Raw genomic sequence first — 22,768 nt, forward strand, 5'->3', positions numbered from 1 at the left:
ATCTTGCATATTCCAATGTAGAGGCCATCAATTAAAAAAAAAAAAAGTTAAATTAAAAAAAACTGAATTCAGCAGTGATAATTATACTAGGCACTCAGAAAATATTTATGGAAGGGAAGGAGGCAAAGAGGAAAGAAAAGTAAAAAGAAATTACAGCAGATAAAAAGTTCTAAAAGTTCATATAGTCTGAGGAACAAAGTCTTGATTATAAAAATCTCATTTATGAGGAGAGGTTCCTTTAAATTAAAAAATAAAATTTTACTATTATTTTAAAATACAGTACTTAGAGTAGATTAAGTAATTAGGTGGTAAGACCTAGGGTGGTGAGTCCAGGGTCAAGGCTAACACCTACCTTTACTTATGCTCTAAAACCAGGTATTTAGACATAAGCAAAGGAATTTACAGTGGAACCAAGGGCCCCTGACAGAAAAAGGGCAAGTATCTACATTATTTAAATGTAAGGTGACATAAGCACAGAAGAATTTTTAATTTCATTTTAATGTTATTGTAAAATTATACTAGAGTAACTATGTATGATTATAACTATATAAATATCAAACAATTAAAAAAGTTTTAATTGAAAAGTTAGAAAACACTTGAAATATAAATATATTCCAATCTGGTAAATAGCTATTATAAAATCACTTGAATGAAAAGATAAAAATCAAGGCATACAATGTTCATAGATGAGTAAGTGCATTGTTTACCACTACAAGTGTTCAGAACAAAAGGTAGAAGTACTGACTTCACGACCTCAATATATTCATGAAGAAGTTCAAAGCATTTATGGCTTATGGGAGCTATGAAAACTAGGATTTATTTAATAGGTCATCCAATGAAAATAATATGAAAAGAACTTCTTCCTACCTTTGTGATAAGAATTCGGTATCTATCCAGCATTGCCTGGTTGTCATGGCAGCCTGCCAATAACTGCCATACCTCTGCCCTCAATGCTTCAGGGACACCACTCTTCACCAGAGTAGACAGCCCTTTCGGTCGTGCACCAAGGTTACTGTGCCTGAGAAGACAAGAAAATAATCCATTCACACTCCCTTTACAACTCCTGAACTGCTGTTGCCATGAAAAGTATACTAGTTTATATAAAAGTGTAAGCTTGAGTCAAGAGAAACCAGTTTGTGGGGGGGCATTAAACAATAATACTGCTTAAGCTCAGTTATATCTTCAATTTTTTTATTGATCTCATCTTCTTATTGGTGAACCAGGTAATTCTACCTCCAGGAAAAGCTTTTTCTTCTTCTCACTTACTTTTACAAATCATCCTATGGACTTACTCATAATAATTAACGTGTTAGTTATATATTGCTAGGCAACATTTCAAGGCATAAAAAGAACCATCTGGATCCCCTGAAATGAATGTACAGCAAGCTGGACAATGATGTGTGGTAGGAAATAGGGTTCAGGAAATGATGTTGAAAACGGATCATAGGCCTATCACACCTTGACTATACCCACTTCTCTGAGGCCAAGCTGAGCTGGGCCAAGTGCCAAAGACAGACTCCACAGTATAGGAGGCATAAGGCATACATATTATAGTCAAGTTTTACCTGGCGGCCACATCCTGACTCCCAGGTCCTCTAGGAAGCCCTATCTCTTGATGACCTAACTTGGAATTCTTTGTTCAAGCATGAACTTAGATATCAATGAACCTCCAAGTTAAAACGACCTAAGATAGGTTTTCTAGTAAGAAGAGTTCATTATTGTTTACATGTCTGAATTTGTCTCCCTGACTTGTTACAACAGCAAGTGCTCATTAAAGGAAGGACCTAACCCTTTCCTACAATCACCAGAACCTACACAACAACTCCAACTTGCTGGGGAAGCAACATATACTTATCAGGCTTTACCACATCCCAAAGGTGTGCAGCATCAGAACAAAGGCAAAGATCTCTCCTCCTAAAATCAATGATCACAAAATAGTAAATATGCTACTATGCCCATCTGACCAAGAAACTGAATTGCATATCTCAATATTGTGAATGCAATTTCATTTGTCATCTTTTTCCTGGTGCCTAGCTTGAATCTGGAACTATATTCTATGCCTTTTTGCTCAGACTTTACTTGTATTTGCTGCTCATTTTTTATCTATTAGAGCTGACTCTGGTGCAACCACTGGGACTCCAAACCTTGACAATGTACTCTGGTTTGATCTAACACCCCAGGCTCTGGTTTCAAGTTTTGAGTCTCGAAAGTCATAGAATCCACACGTCTATTTTCTAAAAGTGGCCTCCCACCTGCTTCACTAGATTATACACACTCTTCTACCTCTAGCTCAAACCCCAGTATTGGCATACCTTCCTCTGAAAATATATTCCTTGCTTTCCCCATACTGTCATATTTGGGCTATCTCAGAAAAAAACTAAAACTTCCACAACTGAAACAAGTTCAAGTAAACTCATCCCATTAATAATTTTAGTAAACCATCAAATTTAATGGTTTCTTTTAGCCTTTTCTAGCTAAGCTTTTGTATTGTTGGGTTAGAGAAACTAAGCTGATAATACTGATGGGCTTGAAGCAAAAATAAACTAGAGAAAGGCAGAGTTTATATGATTTAACGTGCTACCATACCTTAAAATAACAGTTATGCTGCCAAGTGACAAAAGCAAGTTTCAAATTAGTAAATAGGTGTTAGTTTAAATACACCTCCATAACCGCTATTTTGAAACCTGCTTTTAGACATGCATAGAAAAATAATATGGAAGAACATACTCCAAAATATCTGTGTAATCGAATTAAAAGGGAAAGTAGCCCTTTTATTTTCCTATGCTGTCTGAAATATTTATAATGATTTTAAATTCTTTTATAATCATAAAACATAAGAAGTCATTTCAATTCTTTAAACTTCTCTCGTGGCTTTAAATTAAAACATAATTTTAGTTAATTTGGAAAAACATCATAGATAATTATGCTTCACAAAATATGTCAAGTAGAGGAAGAGTATTAATTATTCTTCAGAAGACTTCCACCTGAATAAACTATTTGACAAGGAATATTATGCCACAAGAGAGCCAGGATTAGTCATAAAAGGATCTTTTTGTAATTTAATGTTTGGCTGTGATTATACTGTTGAATAGGAAAAACATATGGGTTAAGGGTATTAGTATAGAAAACTGGGTTAATTAAAAGCAATGATGTACAAAGAGCAAAGGTCATTTCCTCTCAAATTAAATGCAAAATATTCTAAATTATGAGTCCAATAATTTATAATATCATGTAAGAGAAATCCAAAGTAGTTAAATATAGTATATGTTACATGTTATATAGAGATCAGCAAGTCATCACTGTGTCTCTACAGCTATTAAAACTCCAATAAATTAAATTAATTAAAACTGCATGTGAAAGAATCCTTTCTTGGCTGGGCACAGTGGCTCATATCCATAATCCCAGCACTTTGGGAGGCCAAAGCAGGCGGATCGTTTGAGCCCAGGTGTTCAGACCAGTTCCAGACCAGTTCCAGACTGGGCAACATGGCAAAACCTCATCTCTAGAAAAAAAAAAAATACAAAAAACTTAGCCGGCCATGGTGGCATGTGCCTGTAGTTCCAGCTACTTGGGAGGCTGAGGTGGGAGAATCACCTGAGCCTCAGAGGTTGAGACCAAATGAGCTAAGATCGCACCAGGCAGGGCATCAGAGTGAAACCCTGTCTCAAAATTTAAAAATTAAGAACATTGAAAAAAATCCTTTCTTCAATGCCATGCGTAATTCTCCATCACACTCTTACCCTGTGCAACAAATTTCAAGAGTTGGTATGGAAGCACTATCTCTATTTCTTCCCCTCCAACTCCTACCTCAATTCAGTTCAACATGGCTTCTGCATCTCTCCTTGAAAAGTTTTCACTTAAATGATCTATGACTTCTCTCCATGCCCCACTGGATTCAAGACATATTTTCAGTCCTTTCACTGTGGACCAATCTGTTTCCCTTGGCTTCAGTGACAAAGCACTACTTCTTTATCCACCTTCACAAACTCCATTGTTGATTGCTTCTCCTCTATTAACCTCTTAAGGGCTTGAAGTTATCTCTCTTTACTCTTGCCCTTTTCTTTCATTCTCTTGTCTCTAGGCATTATCACCTATAAACATGTATCCCAAGTTCTAGAAGCTCAAAGGCACCTCAAAGTCAGTATGCCCAAGTCTGAACTCAGTTTCTTCTCCCTAAACCTGGTCGTTTTCCAGGGTATTCCACCTCAGAAATTGTTACCACACTCCATCCAAACTGGAAACCTAGGAATTATTTTTGCCCCATCATCTATTACTAATCCACCACCAAGTCTAATACATCTTATTTTCTCAACCTCTACAAAGTTCATGCACTTCCATCTCAACTGCAACCAACTTTATCCTCCCCAGACCTCTGCAATAGCCTCCTAACATTCACTGGACCTACTATAACATATTTCCAACATTGTAGGCAGAATGAAAGTAACAAGCAGCTTGATTAAATACTCGGCTGGCCCAGATTATTTTGCATAATGATTTAACTGTAATATTTTATATAATGATATATAATAACATAATGATTTAACTATATTTTAAAGTTTGAATATCTCTTCCTACACATGCATACACACATACATAAACATACTCCTTAAGATTAATAGTCAACAGTCCCCAATGAATACTTTACCATAATATAATCTAACTCAATTGACATTCAGTTTCTAGCTGACCCTCAGCCACTTGTTTGGCCAGGCATAATGAAAATGTCTTTTCTCCTCTCATAAAAATCAAAGCACTATTTATCTTTAGAGACAGGCATTTAAAAAGAACTGGGTCACTCATAACACTGCTTGATTTACAGCCTTATTTTACTGGTTATCCCAAGTAACAGTACAGCAATTATACCGCATACAGCACCCTATCACTTGAGAAGTCTAATAAATATTAAGCTAGATGCTGCTAGTATATATCTATGATCAGAGAAGATCCAAATGAATAAAAGAGAAATTTATAAAAATAATCATTGCTTTCAATATTTCTGATTAAAATGTAATTACACATTGCCATTGCTTTGATACATTAACTGCAGTTATCAGGAACTTGAAAATAGGCAACTAGTTATGATACATGCTGAACTCTACCCTAGAAACAAGACGGATACCTAATACAATTATTTTTAAAGTCATACATAAATCAAATATCTATTAATCATACAGTAATTGGCTAGGTTTTAATGCATGAATAGAAACTCCACAATGGCAAGAATCTTTGTCTTCTTATATATCTTAAGCACCTAGAAACAGTGCCCCACACATAAAAGGCATTTAATACATTTTTGGTAAGTGAATGAATATAATTATGAAATGAAATTAATATGTCAATTACTAAAGCTAAACAAAAAAGAGTGCTTTTTTAGAAGCAAACATTCTCACTGAATTTAATAGGATCAAAAAAATGTCATGGACTCATCTAGTGGATTTCCTTTGCTTTCAAAGAGGATTTTCTTGAAACTACTTAGGCATATAAGAACTCTACTTTTAAAGGTGTCTATTGGGGGATAAAATTTCAAAGGGAAAGAGTTATTTCTAACAAAAACAGCAGAAAAAGCAAGAGATGAGGGGGATAAAAGTCATTGAATGTGACCACTGAAAAGTCACCAATGGAATTAGAGAAATTTTGATAGGAGGTGGAAGTAGGTGGCTATGAGATATGAGAATATGACACCAGCAGCATGACCTATTTGGAAAAGTTCTCTCTAGAAAGGAAGAGACTATAACTGAAATTAAAAGATGAGGTGGCATCAAGAAAGGTCGGAGATTTCTCCATCCCGCAATAATGAGAAGAACTAGATACGGAGAAGTTATACGACCTACATTAAGAAATGTTTCAAGAAAAAGGATAGATTAAAGGTCATTATGAAGATGAAAAGCATATTAATTCAGAATACATTTTCCCACTCTGATGATAAGTAATGAATAGCCATGAAAAATACAATTAAAATGCCTACTAAATATGTATCAATTTTCTCTTATTCAATAAAAACAGCAGAAAAAGCAAGAGATGAGGGGGATAAAAGTCATTGAATATGACCACTGAGAAGTCACCAATGTAATTACAGAAATTTTGATAGGAGGTGGAAGTAGGTGGCTATGTACCAATTTTCTCTTACTCAATAAAAAAGAATGACCGATTTGAAGGTGACTTTACTTGATGTAATAATCCAATACCCAATTATTTTCCTCCAATGTTCACTTAGTCTTTTTGGTTAGAAAATCTTCCTGCATATTCTTCCTGCTAAAAGTTGACTTACTAAGTATTCACAGTAAGCACTACCTTTATTTTTGTCTTTAAACTTTTTTAAGTTTTCCATGCATCTCAAAACCTGAAGCAGTTATCCAGATATTATTCTGCCTAATCCTTTAAATTATTTAAATAATAGTTAAATCATCAGCATTACCATTCTGAATATATTCAACATATAAAAGAAATCTTGCTACCACGTTTAGTTTTGTTTTTACAAGTTCTCCTATCCCAAATGTTTTCTCTCTCTCTCTCTCAACCTTTCTTTCTTTAGCTTATGTGCTTTTTTCATGTAGTTATTTCTTCAATACACCTTTATCTCCAATCTGTTATAAAGACCTCCAGTACTGAACTTTTTATACAGTCTGTTCTTAGTTTTCTATATTATTTTTATTTTTTCTAATGATTTCAAATTAGTATTGAAATATTTTTCCTTTACATCTTTCTGATAGTGTATTTAATTACAAGAATTCTGACTTTATTCATGTTTTGCTTTTTTAAAAGAATGATCTAGCTATTTAAGAGTAAGTTCAAAATCTTTTCAAACACATTTAAAATTTCACTGAGCATATATACTGTATCCTCACTTTAAAAAATATTTCCCCAAAGCACAAAGTGTAGGACTCCACATGACAGGTGCTTTACCTACATAAATCACAAAAATGTCTATATGTAAATGCCTACCTATTTTTCCCGAGACTTAGGAAATTTCTAAATCGAATGTTTCAAAAAGAAATTTGAGCACTATTAAAAATATTTGACAATCCTCGTATAAAAGACATAGTAGTTTATACTTCTGTAGTTTACACAAATGTTACCCTTTTCATATCATGACATAATTATAATAATGGCCCAAATAAAAAAAATTTGAATTGTAAAAAATCCAACAAGTTTTCTAAAGGTCTAAGAATCAATTATGTTAGTTTTTTAAAACAGTTCCCTCAGACCTTTAAATAATTTCCTAAAGTCCATTAATAAAAATATTATTAGAAATATTTTATTTCTGAAAAAAATGTACACTGAATTTCAGCTGAGCAACCCTGTCAATTCTACCTCAGAAGTCTTTTCCCATTTGGAGCCTCATCTCTGTACATAGGGTCAGTGAGTCTGGTATAAATATCATCAACCCATGCAATTACCTCCCAATTTGTTTCTCTGTTAATCAATGTTCTTCCTACTCCAATATTACCTTCCAAAAAAAAAAAGAAAAACCCAATGGGAGTCTCAGCTTAAAGAACTTTGTTAGATATTGTCTTTATTGAAGTTGGGCAGTGGGCACATGAGACTTCATTGTATTATTTTATTTCTGTGTACATTCAAAAATTTCCATTAGGTCTACAATGCTTACAGAAGGATTTATTGATTATATCACAATTTTCTGTTTAAAGGTCTGCATGCCTCTATAACATGGTAAACCTTGAGGGTAGAAACTATCCTTACTCATCTTTAAATCAGCAGTGTCTGTTAAAGTCCCCAAGAAAGAATAGATGATTAAGACTTAAAAGTTGAATGAATGAATGAAGTGACTTGTTTTACAGGAAAAAAAGTGGTCAAGAAATGTGAAACAGCCTCAGTGTTTCAGTTACTTTGTTAAATAATCTCTTATGAGTATGCATTCCCACCTACATTGATTATAAACCTCAAAGGTAGAAACTATGTTGTTTCCTATGTATCTCTAAGAGTCTAAGATGATGCCTCATAAATTTATATTGAAGCAAGTAATAAATCTTGCATTTTAGAAACTGAGTGGAGATCTCTATTTGACTGTTTATTTAGTCATCAAAATATTTTGTTTTCTTACCCACCATACTGCCATTCTCATAATCTCTCTTTAAAATCATGACTAGAAGCTTCAAGTACTGCCTGGGCCAGGGTTATCGATTTTCCTAGTTTATTCACTTACTCACTAGAACTTCTACATGCTCTTATAAAAACTAATCTAGGCCGGTGCGGTGGCTCACACCTGTAATCCCAGCACTTTGGGAGGCCAAGGCAGGCAGATCATGAGGTCAGGAGTTCAAGACCAGCCCGGCCAACATGGTGAAACTCCGTCTCTACTAAAGATACAAAAAATTAGCCAGGCGTGGTGGCCGATACCTGTAATCCCAGCTACCCAGGAGGCTGAGGCAGGAGAATCACTTGAACCCAGGAGGTGGAGGTTGCAGTGAGCCGAGATCGCCCCATTGCACTCCAGCCTGGGCAACAAGAGTGAAACTCCATCTCAAAAAAAAAAAAGAAAACACAAACACACACAAACACACACACACACACACACACACACACACACACACACACACACACCCTGTTCTGGCTCTAAAACCAGAGTGGTTTAGATTCAGAAACTGGCTCTGTCATTTACTTGATATGATCATGGGCAAATTACTTATTGGCTGTGAGATCTTGAGCAAGTTACTTAGTTGCTGCCATTTTGTTTTCTGTATTTTTACACTAGCTACCTAATATAGCTATGCCTCAGTTTTCTCACCTCTAAAATGAAGATATAATAATACCTACCTCAGAGAGCTGCCGTAACAATTAAATTAACACATGGAGAGTGCTTAGAACAGAACCTGGCACATAGTGAGTACACTGAACTGTCAGTTATTACCTCTGTAGCCACGCCTCACCTTTCCTTCTGTTACAATGAGCTATCTCTGCTCTCAAATTCAACCCCTCCACTAGTCAACATATACATCTTTTCTTGCCTATTCATCAAATTATCCTACAATTATGTCCTCTTTCTCTGACACTATCAAATTTTCTCTGTTACATCCTTTCTAACAACATACAAACATGCTATATTGCCCATTTTAATAAAAAACTCTCAACCCCACATCCATTTACTAATGTGTCCTCGTTTCCTATCATCCTTTTATAGCAAAACTATTTTTAAGAGCTATCTATATCTGCTGATTTCCAATCCAGCTGGGCTTTCATTCCTGCCTCTCCATTGAAACTGTTCTTAAGATCACCAGTGACACCTAAATTGTTGAATCCAGTGGAATTCTAGGCTTCATCGGACTTCACCTATCAGCACTTGACTACTGTGTCATTCTTGATAGACTTAGTTTACTGGATTTCTATCTTGATTCTCCTCCTACCTCACTGGTTGTACTTTCTTGGGCTCCTTTGCCTGATCCTCCTCATACTTCCAACTCCCAAACACTGGAGTGGTCGAGGGTGCAGTCTTTGGATGATGTCTTCATCTAAACTCACTCCGTAAGTAATCTCGCCCATTTCATTCTAACAGCTTTAAAAACCATCTATATACTGATGACTCCCAAACTCATATTTCCTTCCCTATCTTTTCCTTGAACTCAATGTTACATGAAATTGATTAATGGACATAGTCACTTGGATGTCTTAAATGCATCTCAACATCTCCAAAATCTTGATTTTATCCTCCAAATCTCTCTTCTACATTTGAGTAAACAGCAAGTCTTCTAGTAGCCCAAGCCAAAAACTCTGACATCAGTGGCCAGTTATTTATTTTTCTCAGGCCACACAGAAAAGAGAAGCAAATACAGTCAGTACTCTCTTAAAATATATCCAGAATCCGATCACATGTCACCCTCTGCTACCAGCCTAGTGCAACATGTAATTATCTCTCCCCTGGATTATTTACAATAGCATTCTACCTAATCTGCCTGCTTCCACCTTTGTTCCCTTATAATCCATTTTTCACTGGGCAGTCAGAATGATGTTTTTAAAATGGCTAAATCAAAATATCTCACCATGACATGATCAAGACACAAATTACTCAAGTAACATTCCCAGGGTTCAAGATGAAGCCAGATATAAGATAAATGAATCTATGTATAACCTAATGGGGAATATTACAACTTAGATTTCTTAAAACACTATATAAGACAAGATAATTAATTACCAAATATAGATATATAAAATGTTCATAAAATTGGACAGAAATCTGTAGTGGTAAGAGATATTTCATCCAAAAATTCAGTCAATAAATATGAATTGAGCACCTACTATACTCTAGAAACTGCAGGAGATGTCTCTAAAACAACAGTAACTTTAAGGAGGTCATGTGCATTTGACATAACTTTGCAGGATAAGAAGAGAAAAGTTAGTTAACACAGAGTTACCTATAATAAATATTACAAAATAAAGAGAGAAAAATGGATATGCAAGGTATAATGAAGGCACTGTTCTGACAAGAGAAAAGAACACACTTCAAATAGCCATCTATGTATAAGACATAAATTTCTTTTTTTTTTCCTTTTTTTCCTTTTTTTTGGTTTAGTGACACTATTCTTGCTTCAGCACCTACTGCAGTTAAAACTCTGGGCTTTTTTTTCTTTTTTGTCATTTATTTAAGGCACAATTTATACAGAGTAAAATTCACGTTTTTAGTATACAATTCTGTGAGATTTGACAAATGCACATAGGTTTGTGAGCACTACCATAACCAAGACACAGGATAGTTCCCTCATTCCCCCCATACCCAAATTCCCTGGACCCTCTTGTAGTCAATACCACCAGTCCTTAACAACTACTGACATGCTTCCTATGATGATAGTTTTGGCTTTTCCAGAATTTCATACAAATGGAATAACATAGTATTAAGTCACTTGACTTTGGCATAGGTCACTTAACATGATGCACTTGAGATCCATCAGTTGTAATGTGTATCAGTTCATTCTTTTAATTGCTCAGTAGCATTCCATAGAATGAATATACCACAGTTGGTTGACCCATTTACTTTTGACGGACATTTGGGTTGTTTGCAGTTTGGGGTGATTATGAGCAAGGCTATCATAAACATTCACATACAGGTTTTAATTTCACTTTGGTAAACACACAGCGGTGGGATTGGAATTGCTGGGGTGGTATAAGAAGGGTCTTCAATTTTATAAAATACCATGCTATTTTCCAAAATGGCTACATCATTTTGTATTTCCACCAGCAACATATGAGAGTTGCAGTTGCGAGGAGGAGCCAAGATGGCCGAATAGGAACAGCTCTGGTCTACAGCTCCCAGCGTGAGCGACGCAGAAGACGGGTGATTTCTGCATTTCCATCTGAGGTACCGGGTTCATCTCAATAGGGAGTGCCAGACAGTGGGTGCAGGCCAATGGGTGCGCGCACCATGCGCGAGCAGAAGCAGGGCGAGGCACTGCCTCACTTGGGAAGCACAAGGGGTCAGGGAGTTCCCTTTCCCAGTCAAAGAAAGCGGTGACAGACGCATCTGGAAAATCGGGTCACTCCCACCGGAATATTGCGCTTTTCAGACCGGCTTAAAAAACGGCGCACCACGAGATTATATCCCACACCAGGCTCGGAGGGTCCTACGCCCACGGAATCTCGCTGATTGCTAGCACAGCAGTCTGAGATCAAACTGCAAGTCAGCAGCAAGGCTGGGGGAGGGGCGCCCGCCATTGCCCAGGCTTGCATAGGTAAACAAAGCAGCCAGGAAGCTCGAACTGGGTGGAGCCCACCACACTCAAGGAGGCCTGCCTGCCTCTGTAGGCTCCACCTCTGGGGGCAGGGCACAGACAAACAAAAAGACAGCAGTAACCTCTGCAGACTTAAACATCGCTGTCTGACAGCTTTGAAGAGAGCAGTGGTTCTCCCAGCACGCAGCTGGAGATCTGAGAACCGGCAGACTGCCTCCTCAAGTCGGTCCCTGACCCCTGACCCCCGAGCAGCCTAACTGGGAGGCACCCCCCAGCAGGGGCACACTGACACCTCACATAGCAGGGTATTCCAACAGACCTACAGCTGAGGGTCCTGTCTGTTACAAGGAAAACTAACAAACAGAAAGGACATCCACACCAAAAACCCATCTGTACATCACCATCATCAAAGACCAAAAGTAGATAAAACCACAAAGATGGGGAAAAAACAGAACAGAAAAACTGGAAACTCTAAAACGCAGAGCGCCTCTCCTCCTCCAAAGGAACGCAGTTCCTCACCAGCAACGAAACAAAGCTGGATGGAGAATGATTTTGACGAGCTGAGAGAAGAAGGCTTCAGACGATCAAATTACTCTGAGCTACGGGAGGACATTCAAACCAAAGGCAAAGAAGTTGAAAACTTTGAAAAAAATTTAGAAGAATGTATAACTAGAATAACCAATACAGAGAAGTGCTTAAAGGAGCTGATGGAGCTGAAAACCAAGGCTCGAGAACTACGTGAAGAATGCAGAAGCCTCAGGAGCCGACGTGATCAACTGGAAGAAAGGGTATCAGCAATGGAAGATGAAATGAATGAAATGAAGCGAGAAGGGAAGTTTAGAGAAAAAAGAATAAAAAGAAATGAGCAAAGCCTCCAAGAAATATGGGACTATGTGAAAAGACCAAATCTACGTCTGATTGGTGTACCTGAAAGTGATGGGGAGAATGGAACCAAGTTGGAAAACACTCTGCAGGATATTATCCAGGAGAACTTCCCCAATCTAGCAAGGCAGGCCAACGTTCAGATTCAGGAAATACAGAGAACGCCACAAAGATACTCCTCGAGAAGAGCAACTCCAAGACACATAATTGTCAGATTCACCAAAGTTGAAATGAAGGAAAAAATGTTAAGGGCAGCCAGAGAGAAAGGTCGGGTTGCCCTCAAAGGGAGGCCCATCAGACTAACAGCGGATCTCTCGGCAGAAACCCTACAAGCCAGAAGAGAGTGGGGGCCAATATTCAACATTCTTAAAGAAAAGAATTTTCAACCCAGAATTTCATATCCAGCCAAACTAAGCTTCATAAGTGAAGGAGAAATAAAATACTTTACAGACAAGCAAATGCTGACAGATTTTGTCACCACCAGACCTGCCCTAAAAGACCTCCTGAAGGAAGCGCTAAACATGGAAAGGAACAACTGGTACCAGCCGCTGCAAAATCATGCCAAAATGTAAAGACCATCGAGACTAGGAAGAAACTGCATCAACTAACGAGGAAAATCACCAGCTAACATCATAATGACAGGATCAAATTCACACATAACAATATTAACTTTAAATGTAAATGGACTAAATGCTCCAATTAAAAGACATAGCCTGGCAAATTTGATAAAGAGTCAAGACCCATCAGTGTGGTGTATTCAGGAAACCCATCTCACGTGCAGAGACACACATAGGCTCAAAATAAAAGGATGGAGGAAGATCTACCAAGCAAATGGAAAACAAAAAAAGGCAGGGGTTGCAATCCTAGTCTCTGATAAAACAGACTTTAAACCAACAAAGATCAAAAGAGACAAAGAAGGCCATTACATAATGGTAAAGGGATCAATTCAACAAGAAGAGCTAACTATCCTAAATATATATGCACCCAATACAGGAGCACCCAGATTCATAAAGCAAGTCCTGAGTGACCTACAAAGAGACTTAGACTCCCACACATTAATAATGGGAGACTTTAACACCCCACTGTCAACATTAGACAGATCAACGAGACCGAAAGTCAACAAGGATACCCAGGAATTGAACTCAGCTCTGCACCAAGTGGACCTAATAGACATCTACAGAACTCTCCACCCCAAATCAACAGAATATACATTCTTTTCAGCACCACACCACACCTATTCCAAAATTGACCACATACTTGGAAGTAAAGCTCTCCTCAGCAAATGTAAAAGAACAGAAATTATAACAAACTATCTCTCAGACCACAGTGCAATCAAACTAGAACTCAGGATTAAGAATCTCACTCAAAGCCGCTCAACTACATGGAAACTGAACAACCTGCTCCTGAACGACTACTGGGTACATAACGAAATGAAGGCAGAAATAAAGATGTTCTTTGAAACCAACGACAACAAAGACACAACATACCAGAATCTCTGGGACGCATTCAAAGCAGTGTGTAGAGGGAAATTTATAGCACTAAATGCCCACAAGAGAAAGCAGGAAAGATCCAAAATCGACACCCTAACATCACAATTAAAAGAACTAGAAAAGCAAGAGCAAACACATTCAAAAGCTAGCAGAAGGCAAGAAATAACTAAAATCAGAGCAGAACTGAAGGAAATAGAGACACAAAAAACCCTTCAAAAAATCAATGAATCCAGGAGCTGGTTTTTTGAAAGGATCAACAAAATCGATAGACCGCTAGCAAGACTAATAAAGAAAAAAAGAGAGAAGAATCAAGTAGACACAATAAAAAATGATAAAGGGGATATCACCACAGATCCCACAGAAATACAAACTACCATCAGAGAATACTACAAACACCTCTACACAAATAAACTAGAAAATCTAGAAGAAATGGATAAATTCCTTGACACATACACTCTCCCAAGACTAAACCAGGAAGAAGTTGAATCTCTGAATAGACCAATAACAGGATCTGAAATTGTGGCAATAATCAATAGTTTACCAATCAAAAAGAGTCCAGGACCAGATGGATTCACAGCCGAATTCTACCAGAGGTACAAGGAGGAACCGGTACCATTCCTTCTGAAACTATTCCAATCAACAGAAAAAGAGGGAATCCTCCCTAACTCATTTTATAAGGCCAGCATCATTCTGATACCAAAGCCAGGCAGAGACACAACCAAAAAAGAGAATTTTAGACCAATATCCTTGATGAACATTGATGCAAAAATCCTCAATAAAATACTGGCAAAACGAATCCAGCAGCACATCAAAAAGCTTATCCACCATGATCAAGTGGGCTTCATCCCTGGGATGCAAGGCTGGTTCAATATATGCAAATCAATAAATGTAATCCAGCATATAAACAGAGCCAAAGACAAAAACCACATGATTATCTCAATAGATGCAGAAAAAGCCTTTGACAAAATTCAACAACCCTTCATGCTAAAAACTCTCAATAAATTAGGTATTGATGGGACATATTTCAAAATAATAAGAGCTATCTATGACAAACCCACAGCCAATATCATACTGAATGGGCAAAAACTGGAAGCATTCCCTTTGAAAACTGGCACAAGACAGGGATGCCCTCTCTCACCACTCCTATTCAACATAGTGTTGGAAGTTCTGGCCAGGACAATCAGGCAGGAGAAGGAAATAAAGGGTATTCAATTAGGAAAAGAGGAAGTCAAATTGTCCCTATTTGCAGACGACATGATTGTATATCTAGAAAACCCCATTGTCTCAGCCCAAAATCTCCTTAAGCTGATAAGCAACTTCAGCAAAGTCTCAGGATACAAAATCAATGTACAAAAATCACAAGCATTCTTATACACCAACAACAGACAAACAGAGAGCCAAATCATGAGTGAACTCCCATTCACAATTGCTTCAAAGAGAATAAAATACCTAGGAATCCAACTTACAAGGGATGTGAAGGACCTCTTCAAGGAGAACTACAAACCACTGCTTAAGGAAATAAAAGAGGATACAAACAAATGGAAGAACATGCCATGCTCATGGGTAGGAGGAATCAATATCGTGAAAATGGCCATACTGCCCAAGGTAATTTATGGAATCAATGCCATCCCCATCAAGCTACCAATGACTTTCTTCACAGAATTGGAAAAAACTACTTTAAAGTTCATATGGAACCAAAAAAGAGCCCGCATCGCCAAGTCAATCCTAAGCCAAAAGAACAAAGCTGGAGGCATCACACTACCTGACTTCAAACTATACTACAAGGCTACAGTAACCAAAACAGCATGGTACTGGTACCAAAACAGAGATATAGACCAATGGAACAGAACAGAGCCCTCAGAAATAACGCCACATATCTACAACTATCTGATCTTTGACAAACCTGAGAAAAACAAGCAATGGGGAAAGGGTTCCCTATTTAATAAATGGTGCTGGGAAAACTGGCTAGCCATATGTAGAAAGCTGAAAGTGGATCCCTTCCTTACACCTTATACAAAATTCAATTCAAGATGGATTAAAGATTTAAACATTAGACCTAAGACCATAAAAACCCTAGAAGAAAACCTAGGCATTACCATTCAGGACATAGTCATGGGCAAGGACTTCATGTCCAAAACACCAAAAGCAATGGCAACAAAAGACAAAATTGACAAATGGGATCTAATTAAACTAAAGAGCTTCTGCACAGCAAAAAAAACTACCATCAGAGTGAACAGGCAACCTACAAAATGGGAGAAAATTTTCGCAACCTACTCATCTGACAAAGGGCTGATATCCAGAATCTACAATGAACTCAAACAAATTTACAAGAAAAAAACAAAAAACCCCATCAAAAAGTGGGCAAAGGACATGAACAGACACTTCTCAAGAGAAGACATTTATGCAGCCAAAAAACACATGAAAAAATGTTCATCATCACTGGCCATCAGAGAAATGCAAATCAAAACCACAATGAGATGCCATCTCACACCAGTTAGAATGGCAATCATTGAAAAGTCAGGAAACAACAGGTGCTGGAGAGGATGTGGAGAAATAGGAATACTTTTACACTGTTGGTGGGACTGTAAACTAGTTCAACCATTGTGGAAGTCAGTGTGGCGCTTCCTCAGGGATCTAGAACTAGAAATACCATTTGACCCAGCCATCCCATTACTGGGTATATACCCAAAGGACTATAAATCATGCTGCTATAAAGACACATACACACGTATGTTTATTGCGGCATTATTCACAATAGCAAAGACTTGGAACCAACCCAAATGTCCAACAATGATAGACTGGATTAAGAAAATGTGGCACATATACACCATGGAATACTATGCAGCCATAAAAAATGATGAGTTCATGTCCTTTGTAGGGACATGGATGAAATTGGAAATCATCATTCTCAGTAAACTATCGCAAGAACAAAAAACCAAACACCGCATATTCTCACTCATAGGTGGGAATTGAACAATGAGACCACATGGACACAGGAAGGGGAATATCACACTCTGGGGACTGTGGTGGGGTCGGGGGAGGGGGGAGGGATAGCATTGGGAGATATACCTAATGCTAGATGACGAGTTAGTGGGTGCAGCGCACCAGCATGGCACATGTATACATATGTAACCAACCTGCACAATGTGCACATGTACCCTAAAACTTAAAGTATAATAAAAAAATAATAATAATAAAATATTTTAAAAAAAAGAGAGAGTTGCAGTTGCTATGCTACGCTTTCATTGTCTCCACATTCTTGCCAACACTTGTTATTATCTGTCTTTGTAATGACTGACATTGTAGTGGGTATGAAGTGGTATCTCACTGTAGCTTTGATTGGCATTTCCCTGATGGTTAATGATATTGAGCATCTTTTTATGTGCTACTTGGCCATTTGTATGTCTTCTTTAGAAAATGTCTGTTTAGATTGCGTGGCTCTATTTCTGAACTCTCTTTTCTATGCCACTAATCTCAGTGTCTATCCTTGTATCAATACTCTTTTGATTACTGTAGTTCTACAGTAAACCTAGAAATCAGGTAATATGCCTTTCCATTGTGTTCTTCACTTTCAAAGTTGTTTTGGCTATTCTAGTTACTCTGCTTCCTATATAAATTTTAAAATCAGCTTGTTGGTTGCTACCAAAAAATCTGCTGAGATTTTTATTGGAAATGCACTAATTTTAAGATTAGTTTGGGAATGACTGAAATCTTAATAATATTGAGATTTTTTCATTCCATGAACATAGCATATATCTTCATTTATTTCTGTCTTCTTTGATGTCTTTGATTACTGTTTTCTAGTATGTCAAAGTATATATTTAGCTCACAATTTGTTAGATTTCTATCTATTTCATGGTTTTCCTTTATGGTGCTTTTTTGTTTCAAAATCTCTATTTCCAATTTTTCACTGCCAGTGTATAGAAATGAAACTGATGTGCACATATTGATCTTGTATCTTTTAACATTGTAAAACTCATTTATTAGATCTAGGAGTTTTGTTTGTTTGTTTTGTAGATTCCTTGGGGTTTTCTACACAGACAATCACATCTCTGCAAATAGAGACAGTGTTATATTTTTCTTTCCAATCTTGTTTGCCTTTTATTTCTTTTTCTTGCCTGTTACACTTGCTAAGACCTCTAGTACTAAGTTGAGTAAGAGTCATGAGAGTAGATATCCCTACCTTATTCCCAGTTTTCGGATCTGTCATTCTTAAGTTAGATGTTAGCTGCAGGTTTTTCATAGGTACCTTTTATCAGGTTAAGAAAGGTCCCTTGTATTCCTAGCTTGCTCAGAGGTTTTTTTGTTTTTTGGTTTTTTTAAATCAAGAATGAATGCTGAATTGGGTCAAATGCTTTTTCTGCATCTATTGAAATGATTATATGGTTTTTCTTCTTTAGCCTATTGATATAAGTGAATAACACTGATTTATTTTCAAATGTCAAAGCAGCCTTGCATTCCCAAAATACGTCCCACGTAGTCATGCAACATTATCCTTTCAAATTTATATATTGTTGGATTTGATATGCTACAACTTGTTGAGGCTTTTTTAGTCTATATCCATGAGGGACACTGGTCTGCAATTTTCTTTTCTGTAATATTTTCATCCGGTTTTGATATCATGGTAAGCAAATGACATAAATTAGCTGGAAAGTATTGCCTTCACTTATATATTCTGGAAAGTTTATGTAGAATTTATATATTTTTTCCTTCCTTCCTTCCTTCTTTCCCTTCCTTCCTTCTTTCCTTTCCTTCCTTCCTTCTCTTTCTCTTTCTTTCTTCCTTTCTTTCCTTCACTTTCTTTCTTTCCTTCTTTCTTTTCTTTCTCTCTCTCCTTCCTTCTCTCTTTCTCTATCTCTCTCTGTCTTTCTCTCCTTCCTTCTTTCCTTTTCTTTAATTTACTTTACTTTACTCTACTTTATTTTCTGACAGAGTCTTGCTCTGTCACTGGCTGGAGTGCAGTGGTACAATCTGAGCTCACTGCAACCTCTGCCTCCTAGGCTCAGGCAATTCTTGTGCCTCAGCCTCCCGAGTAGCTGAGATTACAGGTGCACACCACCATGCCTGGCTAATTTTTTTGATATTTTTAGTAGAGATAGGGTTTCATTATGTTGGCTAGGCTGGTCTCAAACTCATTACCTCAAGTGATCGGCTCGCCTCAGCCTCCTGAAGTGCTGGGATTACAGGCATGAGCCACTGTGCCCAGTCTTATTATTTTTTCTTAAATATTTGGTAGAATTTGCCAGTTTGGCCTCAAACTTTCTCTATTGAAAACTTTTAAACTATGAATTCAATTTTGTCAACTAATACAGGAGTATTCAGGTTATTTATTTCAAGTAAGCTTTGGCAATTTATGACTTTCAAGTGTTTGTCGATTTCACCTAAGCTTCTAAATTTATAGACAGTGAGTTGCTTATAATATTATTTTATATCCTTGTAATGTCTGTAGTGATTTGTAATGATGTAGCCTCTTTGGTTCTTGTATCTGTGTTTTCTCTCTCCCTTGTTTTTCTTGATCAGTCTAGTTAGATGGTTATCTTTATCAAATATATTAATCTTTATAAAAATCAGCTTCAGTTTGACTGATTTTCTGAAGTGTTCTTCTCAATTCCATTTATTTCTGTTCTTATTTCCTTGCTTCTGCTTGCTTTGGGTTTTTCTCTTTTTTCCTAGTATCTAAAGATAGAAGCTTAGATCATTGACAGACTTGTTTTCTAGTATAATATGCCATGAATTTTAAATCTATTTTGAAATAAGAGCATGCAAAGGCAAAAAAGAAAAGCATAATATTTTTTCTATATTAAATTTTGTTTATAGTTTTAGAATATTAACTGCCATGTAGAAAATGTAATGAATAAATAATTTAAAATCAAAAGACTTGACTGACAAAAATCCAATGTCTGTTTCTACTTCCCTTCCCAAACATTCTCACCTTGCCGTATCTCCCAATAAGCATGTGGACTTTTAACTAAATTTCATCTAAGAATCAAGAAAGTGAGATGTTTGTACATATTCTCTTAAATGAAACAGCCCAGACTGTTATTGTAAATTCCTCAAGAATGGTGATATAATCCCAAACCATAAAAAGACAATAAAAATTAAGGTATTTTCTCAATCTAAGGGCTAGGAAAAAGAAAAACAAAACACGCAAAAAAACTTTGCAAACATTATTCCACTTCTGAAAGACAAAGCATGCATACATGAGCAGGTTTACAAAAGCTTCACTGGAAAAATGGAACCTAAAAATGTTAAATAACTTGTGCAAGCTACCTATCAAGTTAGCACTACAACTGGAAGTCTAATTCAGTTCTGAGTTTAAGCATAATGTATTTTTCCCATTAAATTATATTCCCCTCCCATAGATCTTATCAAGTTGAAATTATTTTGCCTTTGGGAGTAAATTACGGACAAGAAGAAACATCTTATCCAAAGAAAATTAGTTTCTACAATACCTATATATATTGATATCTAAGAGCTGTTTTGCTGATTAATTTCAATTGGAGTATAAGGTATTAGTTTTAGGTGTTGTGTATTTTGCTATACTAGAAAGAATATGTTGGGCCCGTAAAAAGTAAGCACCCAATTCTCAGTAATGTGAGATCCAGTAAGAAGGGAGCCCTTGTTTTATGAAGTGGCCACAACGGAAGACTATGCCCCTGTTCTTCACCAGAGAATCAGGGACAAATAAACTCTGGCCAGAGAGTAGAGCTGCCGCAGGAGACACGTTGCTTATTTCTATGATGCATGGAGGTCCATGTAAATTCCTAAGCCTTCCCCCAGCAAATAACTTGAAGTGGGAAAGGAAGAAACCACGTAACAGTAGAAGCCAAGCTGTGGTATCAATGCATACGCTACCATTACATCCAATACTATCAATCACATCCACATGGTTGGACCATAAAAGTACACTTTCAGACCAAAGATGAAGAAGATTAGGACAAGTTGTTGGTGCTGTTTTTTTTCTTATCAGTGCTCCTAATAAATAAATCTCTATCTAAAAACATTGGGTATCAGGAAAGCCTAATTCAATTGGACCAGATAAATGGGTAAATGAGAATTAGGCCCAGCTTTTACCCTTTTGTAGTCATTTACCCACTGCCTATCAGCTACAAGTCCACCCTTCTGTATTCTGCTCAAAGATGTAAGGGCTGAGAATCTGCAGACTACATATCCCAAACTCCCTTGCCCACTGGCTTTCAGGTTAGGTTCTGCCCATGAGTAATAGTGATGTACAGTTGGAAGGCAGAAGAATGGAAGAAGGAATTCCATTGCCAGCACCAGCTATATCGTTAACTCCTGAAAAATACTAATACTAGCCAGGCTAACAAGTACCAGCACCAATGATGTGGTCCTCCCCACCTGCTCCAAGATCTGGGTATCTCTTCAGAAGTGTGGAACTAAACAGTTGTCCCCTGCCCTGACAGTTCTTTCTAAACACTAGCTGCTATGAGGATCCTCATAATTCTAAGCAACCAGGATGCAGCCCTCTTCAGAGATCCCTGCATCAGCTCCTCAGACCTCCTCTGAGTTCCTAGACTCTGGTAACAATACTTCTTTCATTTTATTTCTCCAGTCCCATAGGCCATAGCTGTTTCCTACTACTTGGGTTACTCCAATCATAATATCTCCTTTCTGCTCTCTCAACCTTCTAACACATTGTAAGCCAATTATCTGCATTAAAATGCTTCTGTTTAAAAAGTTTAGCATGCTTCCTGTTTCCCAGCCTGGTCTGAGACTGAAAAAGTCATCTGCCTCTAACTAGAACACACTCTCCCATCTCACTTCCTGCCGCTCTCCATCCCCCATTGAAACTGTCCTAACTCAGGACCATCTAAAAAGAGAACTGTTCATCTTAAAGTAAAGGAAGAGAGTAACCCTAAATAAAACAGATAAAAACATATGAGATACATTTAGGTGGACAATGCTTGCAAATGAGTAAGTTAGATTCTGGATATAATGTGGGGTAAAATTGTGTAAGATTTTTGAAATGGACAAAATGATTACTGAACATCATTTCAATAGAATGGCTGGAACATCCGGGAATTGGGTGACAACACAGAAGTGTGTGCCTTTGTCTTTGACTAGGCTAGTTTACAACTCTCAACATATATAACATAATGGCAATGCAAAGTTTACTGTCCATAGCTATGCAAATGACTCCCATTCATGGTAATGCAAATGAATTGCCAGGTAAAGAAAATAAATCTCTAAATCAAATCCTTATTTTGATTGGCTCTAATACCTTATTGGTGCTCCATGTGAAAATAAAACCTAAAAGCTGTTGGAATAAAAAACAACAACAACACTTTAAGTCTTGAGAGAGACGTGACTGTTATCTGAGTCACATATGGTTACAACTTCTGTTCTTGGATTATACATTAAATCACATTTTTCTTGTTTTGTACGATAACTAGAGAGAATTAAATGATGTCAAGGACCAAAACCTCCTGCCTTCTTCATTAATGACCCTTGTTATAGATTAACATCCCTTTTGTCATTCTGCTTCACTTAGACCAGATAACAGAAAACCTACGATTATTGTACCCTCTATAAAAAAAGTTAAGAAAAATTTTTAACGTCCCCCCGCCGAAAAAAGCACTGCCTATAACCAACCAAACTGCTGTAACTATGCACCAGCCCTGTATGAATAACGTCATAATCCTGCTAAAAACTCCTGTGCCTCTGCCCATATAAATGAAATCTTAACTTCCCTACTTTGGA

At 37.1% G+C, this 22,768-nt stretch overlaps 1 protein-coding gene across 10 annotated transcripts in view; it reads right to left on the reverse strand.

Moving 5' to 3' along the window:
* The window catches only part of RABGAP1L (RAB GTPase activating protein 1 like), an 830,901-nt gene that overhangs the window by 604,311 nt on the left and 203,822 nt on the right, over positions 1 to 22,768 (reverse strand). For all 10 annotated transcript variants that reach the window (XM_055111246.3, XM_063603797.1, XM_008978332.4 and 7 more), the window contains one exon: positions 868 to 1,018. In XM_055111246.3, the coding sequence (XP_054967221.1) occupies positions 868 to 1,018 (151 nt within the window). The remainder of the gene's footprint in view (positions 1 to 867; positions 1,019 to 22,768) is intronic.

The sequence above is a fragment of the Pan paniscus genome, chromosome 1 (genome assembly GCF_029289425.2).
Source record: "Pan paniscus chromosome 1, NHGRI_mPanPan1-v2.0_pri, whole genome shotgun sequence".
Lineage (NCBI taxonomy): Eukaryota > Metazoa > Chordata > Mammalia > Primates > Hominidae > Pan > Pan paniscus.